Source organism: Trachurus japonicus, chromosome 17 (genome assembly GCF_045865225.1).
Source record: "Trachurus japonicus isolate A0001 chromosome 17, Traja_1.0".
Classification (NCBI taxonomy): Eukaryota; Metazoa; Chordata; class Actinopteri; order Carangiformes; family Carangidae; genus Trachurus; species Trachurus japonicus.
In genome coordinates, this window is record NC_140923.1 from 9,062,984 (window position 1) to 9,079,192 (window position 16,209).

The 16,209-nt window shown below is 38.1% G+C and overlaps 1 protein-coding gene across 1 annotated transcript; it reads left to right on the forward strand.

The window, feature by feature from the left end:
• Positions 1-782: 782 nt before the first annotated feature.
• Positions 783-15,962, forward strand: LOC146970088 (uncharacterized). Its single transcript, XM_085804589.1, has 5 exons — positions 783-1,034; positions 2,611-2,669; positions 14,629-14,801; positions 15,612-15,790; positions 15,888-15,962. Exons 1-5 carry the CDS (start codon positions 930-932, stop codon positions 15,960-15,962), a joined length of 591 nt encoding a protein of 196 aa, XP_085660715.1. The 5' UTR covers positions 783-929.
• Positions 15,963-16,209: the final 247 nt, after the last annotated feature.

Here is a 16,209-nt window from a genome sequence, read left to right on the forward strand (position 1 = left end):
GTGGGCTACTTTGGAAGTCAGTAATATGAGATATTAAGTTGTCATTTTGACTCAAAATGATACATTTTTATGATTTTGTTTAAAAAAACCAAAACATTTTCACTTATAATTTCTCATAATAACTTCTCAGGATTTTGACTCCACTTTGCTAATTGTGTTTTTCTGCTCTTTATATTTTTCACCGTTAATGGACCTCCAAACATACGGAAGTATAGTTATTTTTATTTATTTATTGTACATGTGACTTACTTAGTGTTTCCATAGTCCATGAACTGACTCTTTACTGTACGGTAAGTGGACTTACACACTATATATTGATATATATGGGTGTATATTTATTTTAATTTTTCCTTTTTTTTATTTAGGCCATCTATATTTTATTTTATGTCTGATATAGATATACATTATATTGACTTATTCTTGCTCTACATATGTTTAATGTTAACTTTTTCCATAGTCCATGAACTGACTCTTTCCTGTACGGTTAGTGGACTTATTTACTTGATTTTTCCTATATTGAGATGTGTATTGGTGTATTTTTTTCTTAGTAGGCTTTATTTTATTTTTATTTTTATTTTATTTCACTTTATTTTATTTAATATAAATATACCTCATATAGACTTATTCATTCTCTACACATGTTTAATGTTAATTTTACTAAACGCTCATAAAACCACAAACCTCCTCATCATAAGATGCTTTTGTAGTCCTCCGTTGACTCCACTTCCCATGCTGCATTGCGAGGGGGGCGTCGACGGCTGCACATGTGCACAGGCAGAACATAGCGAGCATGAAGTGAACTGTTAATAACTGGTCAATAATATTCCTCCTCTCTCTGCGTGTCTGCTGCTTCTCTCTCTCCTTCATCCCTCTTTCCCCCGGCGCGCGGCTGCTTGTGGTTTGGTTGCGTGTTGCGCTCGCGGGGCAGCATGGCGGCGGAGGAGGACGACGCTCTGCTGTTCCTCATCTACCAACACCTGAAGGTGAACGGCTACAAGAAGGCTGCCAAGGTGCTGGAGAAACACATCACTCAGGTGAGAAGAAGTCAGGAACTCAGAGAGAGAGACAGAGTGTGAAATAAATGATTTTATTGGTGTTTTTTTATTTTTATTTTATTTATTGATGGGCTAAAGGACGGTTTGGACGTGCCTGTAGTTGCATGTTATATAAGAAAGTGGATTAAATGTGTTGTTGAGCCTCAGTGTCAGTCAGGCCAGTGTGTGTTGCAGCACATGGCTCCTCTGAGGCCTCAGCAGGAAAAGAACATAATGTTACAGGAGCTGCAAGGCTGCAAAAACAAGCTGCTGCTGCTCAGGAGGAGGAGGGGGGAGGGGGGGGGGGGGGGCTGGTACTATCACTACTACTACAGTACTACTACTACTACTACAGTACTACAGTACTACTGCTACTACTGCTACTACTACAGTACTGCTACTCCTACTGCTACTGCTGCTGCTGCTGCTGCTGCACACTAGCCCTTTAAAACCTCATTTAATATTTAATGTGCCCAGTCAGTGCAGCTGGTTATTGTTGGTTAAATGCACCAGTGGATTAATCAGATGGTTGATGATCAGATTAATCAACCTGCTCTCATTTGGAGAATTGATGACTCACTTTGATCTGTTTCTATGATGATTTTCTGCATCTCACGTTATAATAAATGTGAATATTTGTTTTAGATTTTGTTGGTTTCGTCGGTTAGCAAAACAAAACGTGTGACCGTGATACTTTGATCTGTAAGAAAGTTTTGATTAGATTTTTTTTTCTCACAGTTTTCTAATATTTCATTGATAAAATGATGCTGCACTGATTTGACTTAGAATAGAATAGTATTGATTAAGATAATCATTAGTTATAAAACCTTAGCCTGTCCTGAGCCCATGTGTGCACATGCACAGACACGTTGTGGAGGAACAGGCTGCACTCGGCTCAGTCCCAGTCCTGCCCTAGTTTCTGCTCTCACATTATGTAAAGTTGAACTGATCAGAATAAAACTATTGATAACAAGTTAAAATCTGAGCTGATCAATGATTAAACCTATAACTGAAGTGATTCAGCTCATTTCTCCTGTAACGCTGCCCATCATAGTTTTTTATTTTATTTTATTTTATTTTGTTGTATTTTTCTTGCACTTTCATGCACAAACATCACAAATATGTAGTAGAGTTGAAACGTGAGCTGTGGTCAGTTCAAGTCCTGAGTTTCAGGTTTCAGACTCGTGAGCTAAAACAGTCTCAGTGTGAAGCTTCAGTGAGTCGACAAAATGTTTTTGTTTGGATTTTTTTTTTCTCCCAGAGCTTTAAATGTCTCATATATCCCAGTTTTTGTTGTGTTGCTGCCGCGTGGATTCATTTCATTCATTCATTTCCGGGAGCGTGCGGCATCAAAGTGGTCGCATTCCTTCAACCACAGGAAATTTGTGATTTCCCTCCTCGACCCCTTTTTTCTTTTTCTTCTTTGTTTTTGTTGAGCTGCAGGAGAATCGTCTCACATCTCACATGAAATCAGTTTAAAAAAAAGAAAAAAAAAGTGAAAGTTTTATTTGCTCAGGATGGTTAATGAGTTAATGTGTTGATGAGTTAATGTGTTGATGTGTTGTTGTGCGTTCAGGTGGACACGCCGGAGGAGAGCTGCTCCAACCTACACGACATCTACACCGGCTGGATGAAGTGAGTCTCATGTTATCTGACTGCTGCTTTTTAGTTCTTTCTTTTGATAATTAATAACGTGTTTAAACATCAGCTGCAGCCGTTTCACATCAATAACATCACACATGACATTAAACCACTGCAGAATCTGGAAACAAACTGAACAAAAGTGAATCTGTCCTTTTTATTAGTAGGTTATGTTGAGTGAGCATGTTTCAATCATTAGAAGATTATTTGTAGAAAAGAACAAACTAATGGTTAAAATCCAGTATTGTTGTAATGACAGTAAGTCAATAGAAAACAGGTTTGATCCTGGTTTAGTTTGATCTTAATGGTCGTTGACAGTTTGCTGGTTTTAAACCAGGTTTAATCCAGATGCTACAGATGATGATGATGATGATGATAAAGTTTGTTTCTAAACTTTTCTCACTGTTTCATTCATTCACTGTGTTTCTTCTTTGATCTCTGGATTTTATGACTTTGCTTTTTTTTGTAATAAAGACGACTCAGCATGAAACACAGAGACAGATTAGCTGCTGGACCGTACGCTCCGACCCAACTCCATATGAACAGGATGTGACTGTGTGTGTGTGTGTGTGTGTGTGTGTGTGTGTGTGTGTGTGTGTGTGTGTGTGTGTGTGTGTGTGTGTGTGTGTGTGTGTGTGTGTGTGTGTGTGTGTGTGTGTTGTGTGTGTGTGTGTGTGTGTGTGTGTGTGTGTGTGTGTGTGTGTGTGTGTGTGTGTGTGTGTGCACTGTTGTTCCTATCTAAGAGGGGACATCGGCGTCGTTACACATTCACCAACAGGGGACCAAGCAGCCAACAGGGTACTTTTTTTAGGTCCCCTGTTGGACATGCTTTAAATCAACTTAAAATCATGTGAAAAACCTTCTGGTTAATTTTTTTAACTTTAGCCAAGAGGGGACCTGAGTGTGTGTGTGTGTAAAATACCATATTCAGCAGTGCCCCGGCAGGCTGGAGCAGGGGTTTTAACGACTCATTCACACACGTCGTTTCTTACACTCCTCCATAGTGTGAACGACTTGCAGCCCCGGCAGCCTTTCAGACTGTAGAGAGCCTATCAAACAGGCTCCTTAGTGAACATACCAGTACCTTGAAACATAATTTGTTATTCTTTGTAACAAAATATAAAGGTTCTGTTTTCATGGATGTCTTAAGTTTAAACTCAACACTGTATTAGGTATAATAGAAATTTTAAAATATTGAAAAAATTGATCACCCATAACAAAATTTTAAATAAAATGGTCATTTAGATCATTTCTGTTGAATTCTGATTAAACATTAAAAATAATTGACCTTGTTATTGTTGCTTGTCCAGTTTTTTTAAGCACAGGGTTTCAATTTTACAATATACATGTGTTCTCAATCTGTATAGGAATTATTAGTTGACTTACATTGCAGAAAAAGGTCCACACTTGGTTTATATGGAATGACAGGGGTCCACTGTTGGTTGATGCATAATGACACACGATCCCACTTAGTTAGCATGGAGTGACATACACACTCCATCATGTATGAATAAGAAAGAAATAAGCAAAAGTGATAGTTTTTAAGAGAAAACTTTCATCAAAACTTAAAACAAACATTTCTAATAAAGTAGCACCAATAATGTTGTAATATTTTTTTTTACTGTAGGGTGTACTACTGCAACACACATTTCTACAGTCTATTCATTTTTTAATAGAGGGTTTTAGGATTTAGGGTAATCTTAATGTACTTGCATCATACATCTGTATTCATAAGGATGTATTGTATTTACAGAAAACTCAATGGCAACCTATGATGATATATTATGTAGAAGTAAACCATCAAAGAGTAACTGATATTAAAGTATTGGCACGGCAATTTGTTATCTTTGGGGAAAATACAGAGTGTTTGGGAGATCATCAGTTTGTCAGAGATACAAGGGATAATTCATTGAGAGGATTAATCTCACAAAGTCCCTTTGTTAAACTATTGCCAGACACATTTCTACAGTCTATTAATTTTTCACTGTACTGGTGTTTTATACTACTTAACTGCATTGTTGTCATGGGAAAATACTTAAACTACTCACAGTTTGACATGGCCTGATGGCTCAGAGCCACAAAAAGTTACTTTTTGGCCACGTACATCTCATATAGATGAAGCCCTGTTGGGACCACCTATGGTCAGACTTTTACTTTTTAAATGCATGTGATTTCAATTAATTTTAATGTATTTGCGTCATAAATCTGTATAGGAATGATTCGTCGATTTACGTTTTAGAAAAAGGTCCACACTTGGTTTATATGGAATGACAGGGGTCCACTGTTGGTTGGTGCATAATGATACAAGTGCCCACTTAGTTAGCATGGAGTGAAATACACACTCCATCATGTATGAATAAGAAAGAAATAAGCAAAAGTGATCATCCGTAAGAGAAATTTTTCATCAAAACTGAACACAAACATTTCTAATAAAGTAGCACCAATAATGTTGTAATTATTTTTAAATGTAGGGTGTACTACTGCAACACACATGTCTACAGTCTATTAATTTTTTAATAGAGGGTTTTAGGATTTAGGGTAATCTTAATGTACTTGCATCATAAATCTGTATTCATAGGGATGTATTTTATTTACTGTTTTATATTACAGAAAACTCAATGGCAACCTATGATGATATATTATGTAGAAATAAACCATCAAAGATTAACTGATATTAAAGTATTGGCACGGCAATTTGTTATCTTTGGGGAAAATACAGAGGGTTTGGGAGATCATCAGTTTGTCAGAGATACAAGGGATAATTCATTGAGAGGATTAATCTCACAAAGTCCCTATGTTAAACTATTGCCAGACACATTTCTACAGTCTATTAATTTTTCACTGTACTGGTGTTTTATACTACTTAACTGCATTGTTGTCATGGGAAAATACTTAAACTACTCACAGTTTGACATGGCCTGATGGCTCAGAGCCACAAAAAGTTACTTTTTGGCCACGTACATCTCATATAAATGAATCCCTGTTGGGGCCACCTATGGTCAGACTTTTACTTTTTAAATACATGTGATTTCAATTAATTTTAATGTATTTGCGTCATAAATCTGTATAGGAATGATTCGTTGATTTACGTTTTAGAAAAAGGTCCACACTTGGTTTATATGGAATGACAGGGGTCCACTGTTGGTTGGTGCATAATGATACAAGTGCCCACTTAGTTAGCATGGAGTGAAATACACACTCCACACAGACACACAAACACATGCAAACACACATATTTCAACTTAAGTAGCACTGGTAAAGTTGTAATTGTAGTTTAAACATGGGGTTAGGGTTAGTTACTGTGAAAACTCAATGGCAACCTATCATGATACTTAAGGGAATATTTCAGTTATTGACATTCATGGATCAACAATAAAACATGTATGGGAAAATAAAAGAGGAGCTGGGGGGTCATCAGTTTGTCTGAGATACAAGGGATAATTCTTCTAGAGGATGGATTAACCTCAAAAGCTCAAAACTTTCATCAAAACTTAATACAAACATTTATAATGAAGTAGCAACGGTAATGTTGTGTTTTTTTATGTGGGGTGTACTGTGAAAACTCAATGGCAACCTACGATGATATATTATGTACAAGTAAACCATCAAAGAGGTACTGATATACGACAATTTGATATGGGAAAATACAGAGGGAATGGGGGATCATCAGTTTGTCAGAGATACAAGGGATAATTAATTGAGAGGATCCCTATGTTAAACTATTGCCACACACATTCACACAGTCAAAATGTTTTTAAACTGCCACGACCTCGAGAAAGCCATCCATGCGTTGCAGTAATCAGTTCTAGATTGGACTATTGCAATGCACTTTATGTTGGCGTCTCCCAGTCTTCGCTCAGTCGCCTCCAACTTGTCCAAAACGCTGCTGCCTGTCTTTTAACTAACACTAATAGACGTGAGCACATTACTCCTGTTCTTAGCTCCCTTCACTGGTTCCCTGTCCCTTACAGAATTGATTTTAAACTTTTAATGTTTGTTTTTAAAGCACTTAACGGCCTGGCCCCACTGTATTTATCTGAGCTACTTAGAAATGTTTGTGTTAAGTTTTGATGAAAAATTTCTCTTAAGGATGATCACTTTTGCTTATTTCTTTCTTATTCATACATGATGGAGTGTGCATTTCACTCCATTTACTTACATTCAAAACAGACTGACTGAAACATGGGTACATGCAATATAGAGTCACAGAGCATTTTTATGAGCTACCATTCTCTGCCAGAAATGTTGTCTGGGAACAACATCTTACTTAACATGGCACAAGAAATTAGGATTCATCAGATTGTCAGAGATACAAGAGATAAGGCATTGTGTGGATGGAATAATCCCAAATAGCTCAATGTTGAACTGCTGCAACACAACTAAAAAAAGTTAACAGTGGTGTGGACCGTGTCTGAGGAATATAGTTCTTGCTGTGTCCTAATTGTCCTTTACAAGGCTTTGTAAGGCTTTGCATGTGTTTTTATATTTATGCGTTCCTTTGTTTCCCTTGATTTTCTAAATACCTCTTAATGAGTAGTTTAACAGGGTTTTTTTGGGGGTTATTCCGTCCACACACTGACATATTCCCTGTATCCATGACAATCTGATGAATCCTAATTTCTTATTCCATGTTAATTGTTGTTCTCAGACAGCATTACTACTAGCAGACAACAGTGGCTCATATAAAGGCCCTGTCACAGAATATTATAACAGGTAATTACACACCTTCACAAAACTCATCAAAGAACTGACAATTCTTTAGACAAAATGGAATATTGCTGGTACACCCACTCTTTACAGTTGCCACAGAAGTTGAGTCACCAATGGCCATAGGTGCGTAGGTAGCACATGGCCAACCTAAGACCTGGGAATACCTGTGTCTCAGTCGGTCTGATTTGGATATAAGATATTGGCTGAAAGAAGGTAGAAACTCTGAAGCCCAACCTGAAAATGCTTAACGACCATCGTCAGCGACGACAAACCATCCCCCACACTGCCCACACTCAAGGACTGACACAGGTCATCTGGCACTCACTCCGCTCTCACTCCATTCACTCACTTCTCAGATCCCAGTTCAACAACTCTACCTTAAAGTTAGGATCTGTGAAATACATGAGTGCTGGTGACTTAACTACTTCAATGTAGAGGAATGTTTTGTGCCCACATCATAGACTGAAACCCCATTAAAAATGTTCAACTCTACTTAGAAAACTGTGTGTAAATGTAATGAAGTTGCATTGCTTACTACAAAATGCACAAGGTTATACCTAGATAATAAGGACTATACACACTTGTGTTTAGCTGGGTACTGAAACGAAAGAAAATCATTAGGAAACAACCAAAATAGATAACAAATTAATTACTTAAAAATATAAATAAATTAGATAACGTTTTACTATCTTCTGAACACAATTAATTGAATTTGTTTATAATCCACTTCAGATGCTATGAATAAGGTAATATGGGATTGTTGAATGTACAATCCACACATCCTGAAAGCAACCAGACCCATTTTTGCTGAGCACCAGTGTGAACTGAATACAGCTTGTATTGTGTACTTCCCACTTAATGTAAACTCTCTGATCCTGTGCCAATCCTGTACCTTTTGACAACTTTAAATTAGGTTTCAATTTATACACCAATTTTATCTATAGATGTGTATGACTATGTGATACAGTGTGTAATATACAGAAGGAAAAAAAACACAAATTTAGTTTTAGTTTTCATTTTTGTTGTGGACCAAAAATATTCAGACAGGTATACATGAACTCCAGTAGAGCTAATAGTTTGGTAAGTAAAAATGTGTGTTGCAGTAGTTCAACAGTGGGTATTTTGGAGTTATTCCATCCACTATAGCTGATTTATCCCCTGTATGTCTGGAAATCTGATTATACCTAATTTCAGACAACATTTCTACTGGCACACAATGGTAGATCATATAAAGGCTGACAAAATATTATACTGATCACAAGGCATCACACACCTTTACAAAACTCATCAAAGACTTGACAGGGTGGATTATTGCTGGGACACCCACTCTTTACAGTTGCCACAGAAGTCCATAGGTGTGTAGCACATGGCCAACCTAGGACTGGGGAATTCCATTGTCTGCTAGTCTGATTTGGATATAAGATCTTGGCTGAAGGATGTTAGTCTTTTCCAGGTTGCCCTTCAGAATTGCTAACGACCATCGTCAGCTACAAGAAACCATCCCCCACACTGCCGACAGTCAAGGACTGAGACAAGTCATCTGGCACAGATTTAAAGCCCTCACTCACTTCTCAGAAGCCAGTTCCACATTTAGAGTGGAGAGTGGAGGTAGAGTTAAGCCTACCACACACATAAAGATAATCGGGCTGATTTTGCCCCGATTTTCCCCCTTCCGACCAAAGACAAAAATCGGCCGATTATCCTAAAGTCTTAAGATTATTTTATGAGATTCTCTTGTAGTGTGTGGTGTGTTAAGAGTCAAAATTCTCACAACAATCGCCTCGGAAAGCGTTCGGCGCCGATAATCGTAAATATTAATGTTCAATATTTCCGAATCAAAAGTCATCTTGCGTGTGGAAAGCCGGTGTTGTGCTGAGAAGTGCCTGCTTGCCAAGCTCTGCATGCTGCTCGCGGCAAGCCACTTCTCGACACAACACTGGCAATCCCACAGAGAGCCACAGTGCAGCCCTGGCAATACATGAGGTTCACACAGACATCCACGCATACACGGGAGATTTCCTGATAGCCGATAGCAAAGACGGTAGCGATCATAGCCGGCAACAGCCAGCAATAGAGCAGCCATGTTTAAACGATCATGTGACCGCCGCTCACGGCCGCTTTACTGCTCGGCGTCCGAAGCCACAGACACACAGACACACACAGATGGTATCGTTGTAAAGGCTGAAGTGTCCCGCTTTCATTTTTAAAAAATTACATCGCTCTCATTGTCCATTCCGGAAATAGACCGAAAGAGTAGCTACAACAATACTGATCTCTTTCTGAGTTTTCTGACCGGAGGGTCAAGATTCTGAAAAATCTTAATGTGTGTGGTGCGCTGTGTTTGGAATATCACAGCACACCACACACAATACGATCAAAACTGTTCAATCACAGATTTTTTTATCTTCATGTGTGGGGTCTTTCACAGATAAAAAAATTGGTTGAAATTTAGAGAATCTTTATGTGTGTACCAGGCTTTAGGATCTGTGAAATACATGAGTGTTGATGACTTCACTACTTCAATGTAGAGGAATGCTTTTGTGTCCACATCATAGACTGAAGTCTATGGGTGGGAATTGAGAACCGGTTCCTCTTCAGAACTGGTTCCCACGTGATCATTTCCTTGGGATTGTGTGCGTGCATGCTTAATGATTCCGCTAATCGATTTAGCTTTTTCCTTTGCAAATGTGCATGTTTCTAACCCAAACAACACACGCCGTGTTCAGGTCAGAACGAAGGCAAACACGGCGTCGAGACAGAAGCGCTCTAAAGTGTTGGGGTAGATGTGATGTGACAAAAAATATTCAGATTTATAAAACACTGCATACACACACTTGCAAGTAAAGTGCCTACAAGGCACATACATACTGTAGATAGTAAGGAATACACACTTGTGTTTAGCTGGGTACTAAAACATCAAAAAATCATTAGGAAGCAACCCAAATGTGTAACAAACTAATCACTGAATCAGATTGCCATTCTACTATTTGTTTTCAAAATAAATTTGATTAGAATTAGATTTATTGTGTACCTCCCACTTAACTCATTGAGTGCCATTGACGTACATATACGTCAAACGCAGTTTTCTGCAGCTGGTAAATGGGGACGCTGTCGCCCACACTGTGAGTAATTTTGGGGCTTCTGGGATGTGTAGAACGAATGAGACTGTAGATCAGAGCAAGAAGTGAAGAAGAAGGAGAAGACGAGTGCGATCGCTACGGAGATAAAAAAAGTTGGAAAAAGTTTCTATTTCTAGAGAAAAATGACGGGCAGAGCCTGGAACAAGTGTAACGTGGAGCTGTGATGAAAAATCTCTCTTACGGATGATCACTTTTGCGTATTTCTTTCTTATTCATACATGATGGAGTGTGTATTTCACTTCATGCTAACTAAGTGGGCACTTGTATCATTATGCACCAACCAACAGTGGACCCCTGTCATTCCATATAAACCAAGTGTGGACCTTTTTTTTCTGCAATGCAAAACAATAAGTAAAATGCATCCCTATTAATATAGATTTAGAATGCAAGTACATTAAAATTGATTGAAACCATGTGCTGTTAAAAAGTAGAAGAGTGACAATAGGTGGCCACCACAGAGCTTCATCTATATGGGACATTAGGTGACTACAGAATAACACTTTGTGGCTCTGGGCCATCAGACCATGTTGAATCCTGAGTTTAGTTATTTAAAGTAGTTTTCCCATGACAACAATGCAGTCAAGTAGTATGAAACTTCATTAAGTCAAAAACTTGACAGACTGTAGAAAGGTGTGTTGCAGTGGTATATCATATTACTTAGTGAGGTTAATCCATCCTCTAGAAGAATTATCCCTGTATCTCAGACAAACTGATGACCCCCCAGCGCCTCCTTTATTTTCCCATACATGTTTTATTGTTGAGCCATAAATGTCAATAACTGAAATATTCACTTAAGTATCTTGATAGGTTGCCATTGAATTTTCACAGTACATCCCATGTTTTAAAAAAAATACAATGAAAACTTCACCTGTGCTACTTTAGTTTAAATATGTGTGTTTGCATGTGTTTGTGCGTGTGTGTTGTGTGTATTAATAGTTACAAATGTTTGTATTAAATTTAGATTAAAAATGTATCTTAAAACTTAGCAATTTCTCTCATTTCTGCTTATCCACCCATGCTGGAGTGTGTATGTCGCTCCGTGCTATCTCAGTGGGAGCTTGTGTCATTATGCCCCAACCAACTGTGGACCCCTGTCATTCCATATAAACCAAGTGTGGACATTTTTCTGTAATGTAAAACAGTAAATAAAATACATCCTCATAAATACAGATTCATGATGCAAGTACATTAAATGTGACCTAAAACCCTGAGTTTTAATTCAAATATTTTTCCTATAACAACAATGCAGTCAAGGAGTATAAAACTCTTGTAGGGAAAAATTATAGACTGTAGATATGTGTGTTGCAGTAGTGCACCCTACATTTAAAAATAATTACAACATTATTGGTGCTACTTTATTAGAAATGTTTGTGTTCAGTTTTGATGAAAAATTTCTCTTACGGATGATCACTTTTGCTTATTTCTTTCTTATTCATACATGATGGAGTGTGTATTTCACTCCATGCTAACTAAGTGGGCACTTGTATCATTATGCACCAACCAACAGTGGACCCCTGTCATTCCATATAAACCAAGTGTGGACCTTTTTCTGTAATGTAAAACAGTAAATAAAATACATCCTCATAAATACAGATTCATGATGGAAGTACATTAAATGTGACCTAAAACCCTGAGTTTTAATTCAAATATTTTTCCTATAACAACAATGCAGTCAAGGAATATAAAACTCTTGTAGGGGAAAAATGAATAGACTGTAGATATGTGTGTTGCAGTAGTACACTCAACATTTAAAAATAATTACAACATTATTGGTGCTACTTTATTAGAAATGTTTGTGTTAAGTTTTGATGAAAAACATAATCTTAAGAATGATCACTTTTGCTTATTTCTTTCTTATTCATACATGATGGAGTGTGTATTTCACTTCATGCTAACTAAGTGGGCACTTGTATCATTATGCACCAACCAACAGTGGACCCCTGTCATTCCATATAAACCAAGTGTGGACCTTTTTCTGTAATGTAAAACAGTAAATAAAATACATCCTCATAAATACAGATTCATGATGCAAGTACATTAAATGTGACCTAAAACCCTTGGTTTAATTTCAAATATTTTTTTCTGTAACAACAATGCAGTCAAGGAGTATAAAACTCTTGTAGGGGAAAAATTAATAGACTGTAGAAATGTGTGTTGCATTAGTGCACCCTACATTTAAAAATAATGACAACATTATTGGTGCTACTTTATTAGAAATGTTTGTGTTAAGTTTTGATGAAAAACATAATCTTAAGAATGATCACTTTTGCTTATTTCTTTCTTATTCATACATATTACATATTAATGTATTTCCTATTACTGTAATTGGTTGAAACCAGATGTATGGAGCATTTTGACTATTTAAAATTGAGATGATAGTAGGTCCCCTCTTGGACTGCTAAGAATGACAGAGGCAACACATTTATGGATGAGTAAAGACAGACAAGCAAATTATCTTTGTTAAGAAAAAAGGAATTCATTCATTAAAGCTGGTTTTAAGTAAATGTTGTTGCTTATACTGCAGAACTTGATATTAGTGCATGCAGCCATGTTACTTCTGAATTGCATGCAATTCAATAAAAAAAAATTACTCTCAAATGTGGCCATGATTATTTAAATATATATATAATTTGTATTACAGAGACTTTAAAATAAGTAATGATAACTCTCAAGTTATATTAGTCATTCTTGAAAGAAACTGAGAAAGTCATTGTTGTAAACAAAGACTCATTAGGTGAATGGGTCGTTAGGTGAATGAATGGGTGCAGACAGCTCCACTGCAGTATGTGGAGGTCCACTCTTTGATAGGTAAATGTCGCTCAGAGATCCAAGTCCCCTCTTGGCAATTTCTTTAAAAATAATTAAAAGTCACATTTTCAGTAATATTATGGTAAAACACCTTAAAAGTCAATTTTATATTCCATTTTTGGTTTTTCAAAATAAGCAGAAACATAAGACCCCTCTTGGCAGCTTGGCCTGACAGGTCCCCTCTTACCCCTATTGGTGTGTATGTGTGTGTGTGTGTGTGTGTGTGTGTGTGTGTGTGTGTGTGTGTGTGTGTGTGTGTGTGTGTGTGTGTGTGTGTGTGTGTGTTCACTCTGAATGACTGTCTGGCCGACTGGCGGCGACCTCCCGCCACCCAGAAGAGGATTAAATGAGCAGCAGATAAATGAATGAGTGACATCATTTCATCAGAGTTTCCACGCGTCTAAAATTAAAACCTTGAAAGTTCTGGAAACAAAACAACTTAAAAGTGCTTTGATTTTATATTTTCAATGCAAAAAAACACAAAAAAAACAACACAAACTTTTTTTTTTTTTCTTTTCTTTAAAATTTATTTAAAAGGGACAATACACATTAATGAACATTTGTACGTGTGCACAAATGTAAATGCTTCAGAGTTAGCAACTTGCTAATTTACATCCGTATATAGTCCCTTGGCAGGTAACACACAAACAGACAGAAATACACAAGAATTATACAGTGGTTCACAATCATATACACAGTCATACCTATACATAAAGTGCATGTGATCTGTAAAGGGCCAGTTTCTAAAGTGCAAGTGCAAGTTTAAATAGGTAAAGTACAAGTCTAAATGGATGGATCCAGAATGTGATGGCCCGCACCAAGACATTGGAGACAGTAGCAGCAGTTATAGAAGAGCCATTCACACACATACTTACAGAGATACATTGCAATATAGAAAAATAAGACAAATGCAGTGCGTACATACATACGTACAGTATATGTAGGCATGCACTGCACAATAACAAGAAAAACCAGACAAATGACCACACAAAAAAACAAGGCAAGAGCAGCGCACGCATACATACGTATATGTAGGCGCCCACTGCACAACAAAACAAAAATCATGACAGCCTAAAGTACAGAGCAAGGCGGACGGACACCGAGCACGGTGCATGTGTCGCGCTCCGCCAAGGTCCCGCCAAGTCATGATTACAGACTTGGTTTGTTTTAAGCCAGTTTTTGAGGTGGATCATGAAAGTGTTAAGTGGTGCTTTCCCTGATTGTGCACGGTACAAACTTCTTTTCATAATAGTTGAAACTGTGTGTGTGTGTGTGTGTGTGTGTGTGTGTTGCAGGCTGTGCTCTCTGGCTCATGATGCCAAGCAGGAAGCAGACGACGTCTCAGCTGCTCTGAAGAAGAAGAGCATCAAGCCAGAACCTGCCACCAGTGGAGAAGAAGAAGAAGAAGATGCAGCCAAACTGTCTAAAACTGCAGAAGAAGAAGTCGCAGACACCAAGCCTACGACGGGTAAAAACTTTATTTATTTATTCATCTAACAACAGTTTGTTTTTCCCCTTGTGAAAGGAGGAACATCAGCCCAACGACCTCATTTTGAAACTATCAAGGTTTGATTCAATCTTCAGCTAGCCACATGTTGTTGTTTTTTTTTGGTTAATTTTTTTTTTTAAACTTTCAAGCATTAAAGGGATAGTTCAACATTTTGGCAATTTGGCCCATTGCCATAACCCCTATAGTCATAGCAGTAGGTTCGTTACCTTTAATTGTCGGTGCAAGCTGTTTTTAGAACGGCGGAGCAGAGCCGTGAGCTGCTCAGAGCTACGCTACGGAGGCTCATTATGGGATTTCTTGGTTTCCCTCATCAAACTCATCAAATTCACAATCCAACAACTACACAACGCTCTGGTGGACAAGTTGTGAGCTGCACATTCACCACGCTATGAGATAATAACACAACGTTACCACACAGAGTTGTTTTAGAGGGAAATACAGAGACTGTTGATGAAAAACTGTCCCTGAAGGCAACGTGCATCAGCGGTTTTGCATGAATTTCCCTCTACAACAACTCTGTGTGGTAACGTTGTGTTATTATCTCATAGCGTGGTGAATGTGCAGCTCACAACTTGTCCACCAGAGCGTTGTGGAGTTGTTGGATTGTGTATTTGATGAGTTTGATGAGGGAAACCAAGAAATTAAATTCGAAATTAAAGGTAACAAACCTACTGCTATGACTATAGGGATTATGGCAATGGGCCAATTTGCCAAAAATGTTGAACTATCCCTTTAAACCCTGCTGTGTTTCTTTGGCTCTGGGCTCAGATGTTGAGGAGTCGTCTGGTGCAGAGCTCGACCGCGTGGCGGAAGATGGAGAGAACGGAGGAGAGCAGCTGCTGCCGGGCGCTACAGGTGGAGAGATGACGGAGGAAGAGGAGGAGAAGAAACAGGAGGAAGAGGAGGAGAAGGAGGAGGAAGAGGTGAGCAGAGACCAGTCTGAACCAGTTAGTTTCCTCTCTTTCTTCCTCTTCCACTTTACTTTCCCACCGGTTTTATTGTCTTTCCGTCCGTGCGCTGCGACTGCGTCATCTCCTCCGTCAGCCGGGCGCAGCTGTTTACCTCCGTTGCCAAGGAGACGAGATTGGCACCTGTAGTGACGTAGGCAGGAAACACTGACCCAGCTGGTCGATCGATCTCACACACACACACACACACACACACACACACGCTGCCCTCACAGGGAAAGAATGTGTGTGTTCAATAAAATCACTTATTATGTCACTGTGACATCGAGTCGTTGCAGAAACATGGAAGAATGAAGTTTACTGAAGTTTACTGTCACTGCTCTGATCATCTGCAGAAGGACGAGATGATTCTTCTTCTTATTGTTGTTATTATTATTATTATTATTATTATTATTATT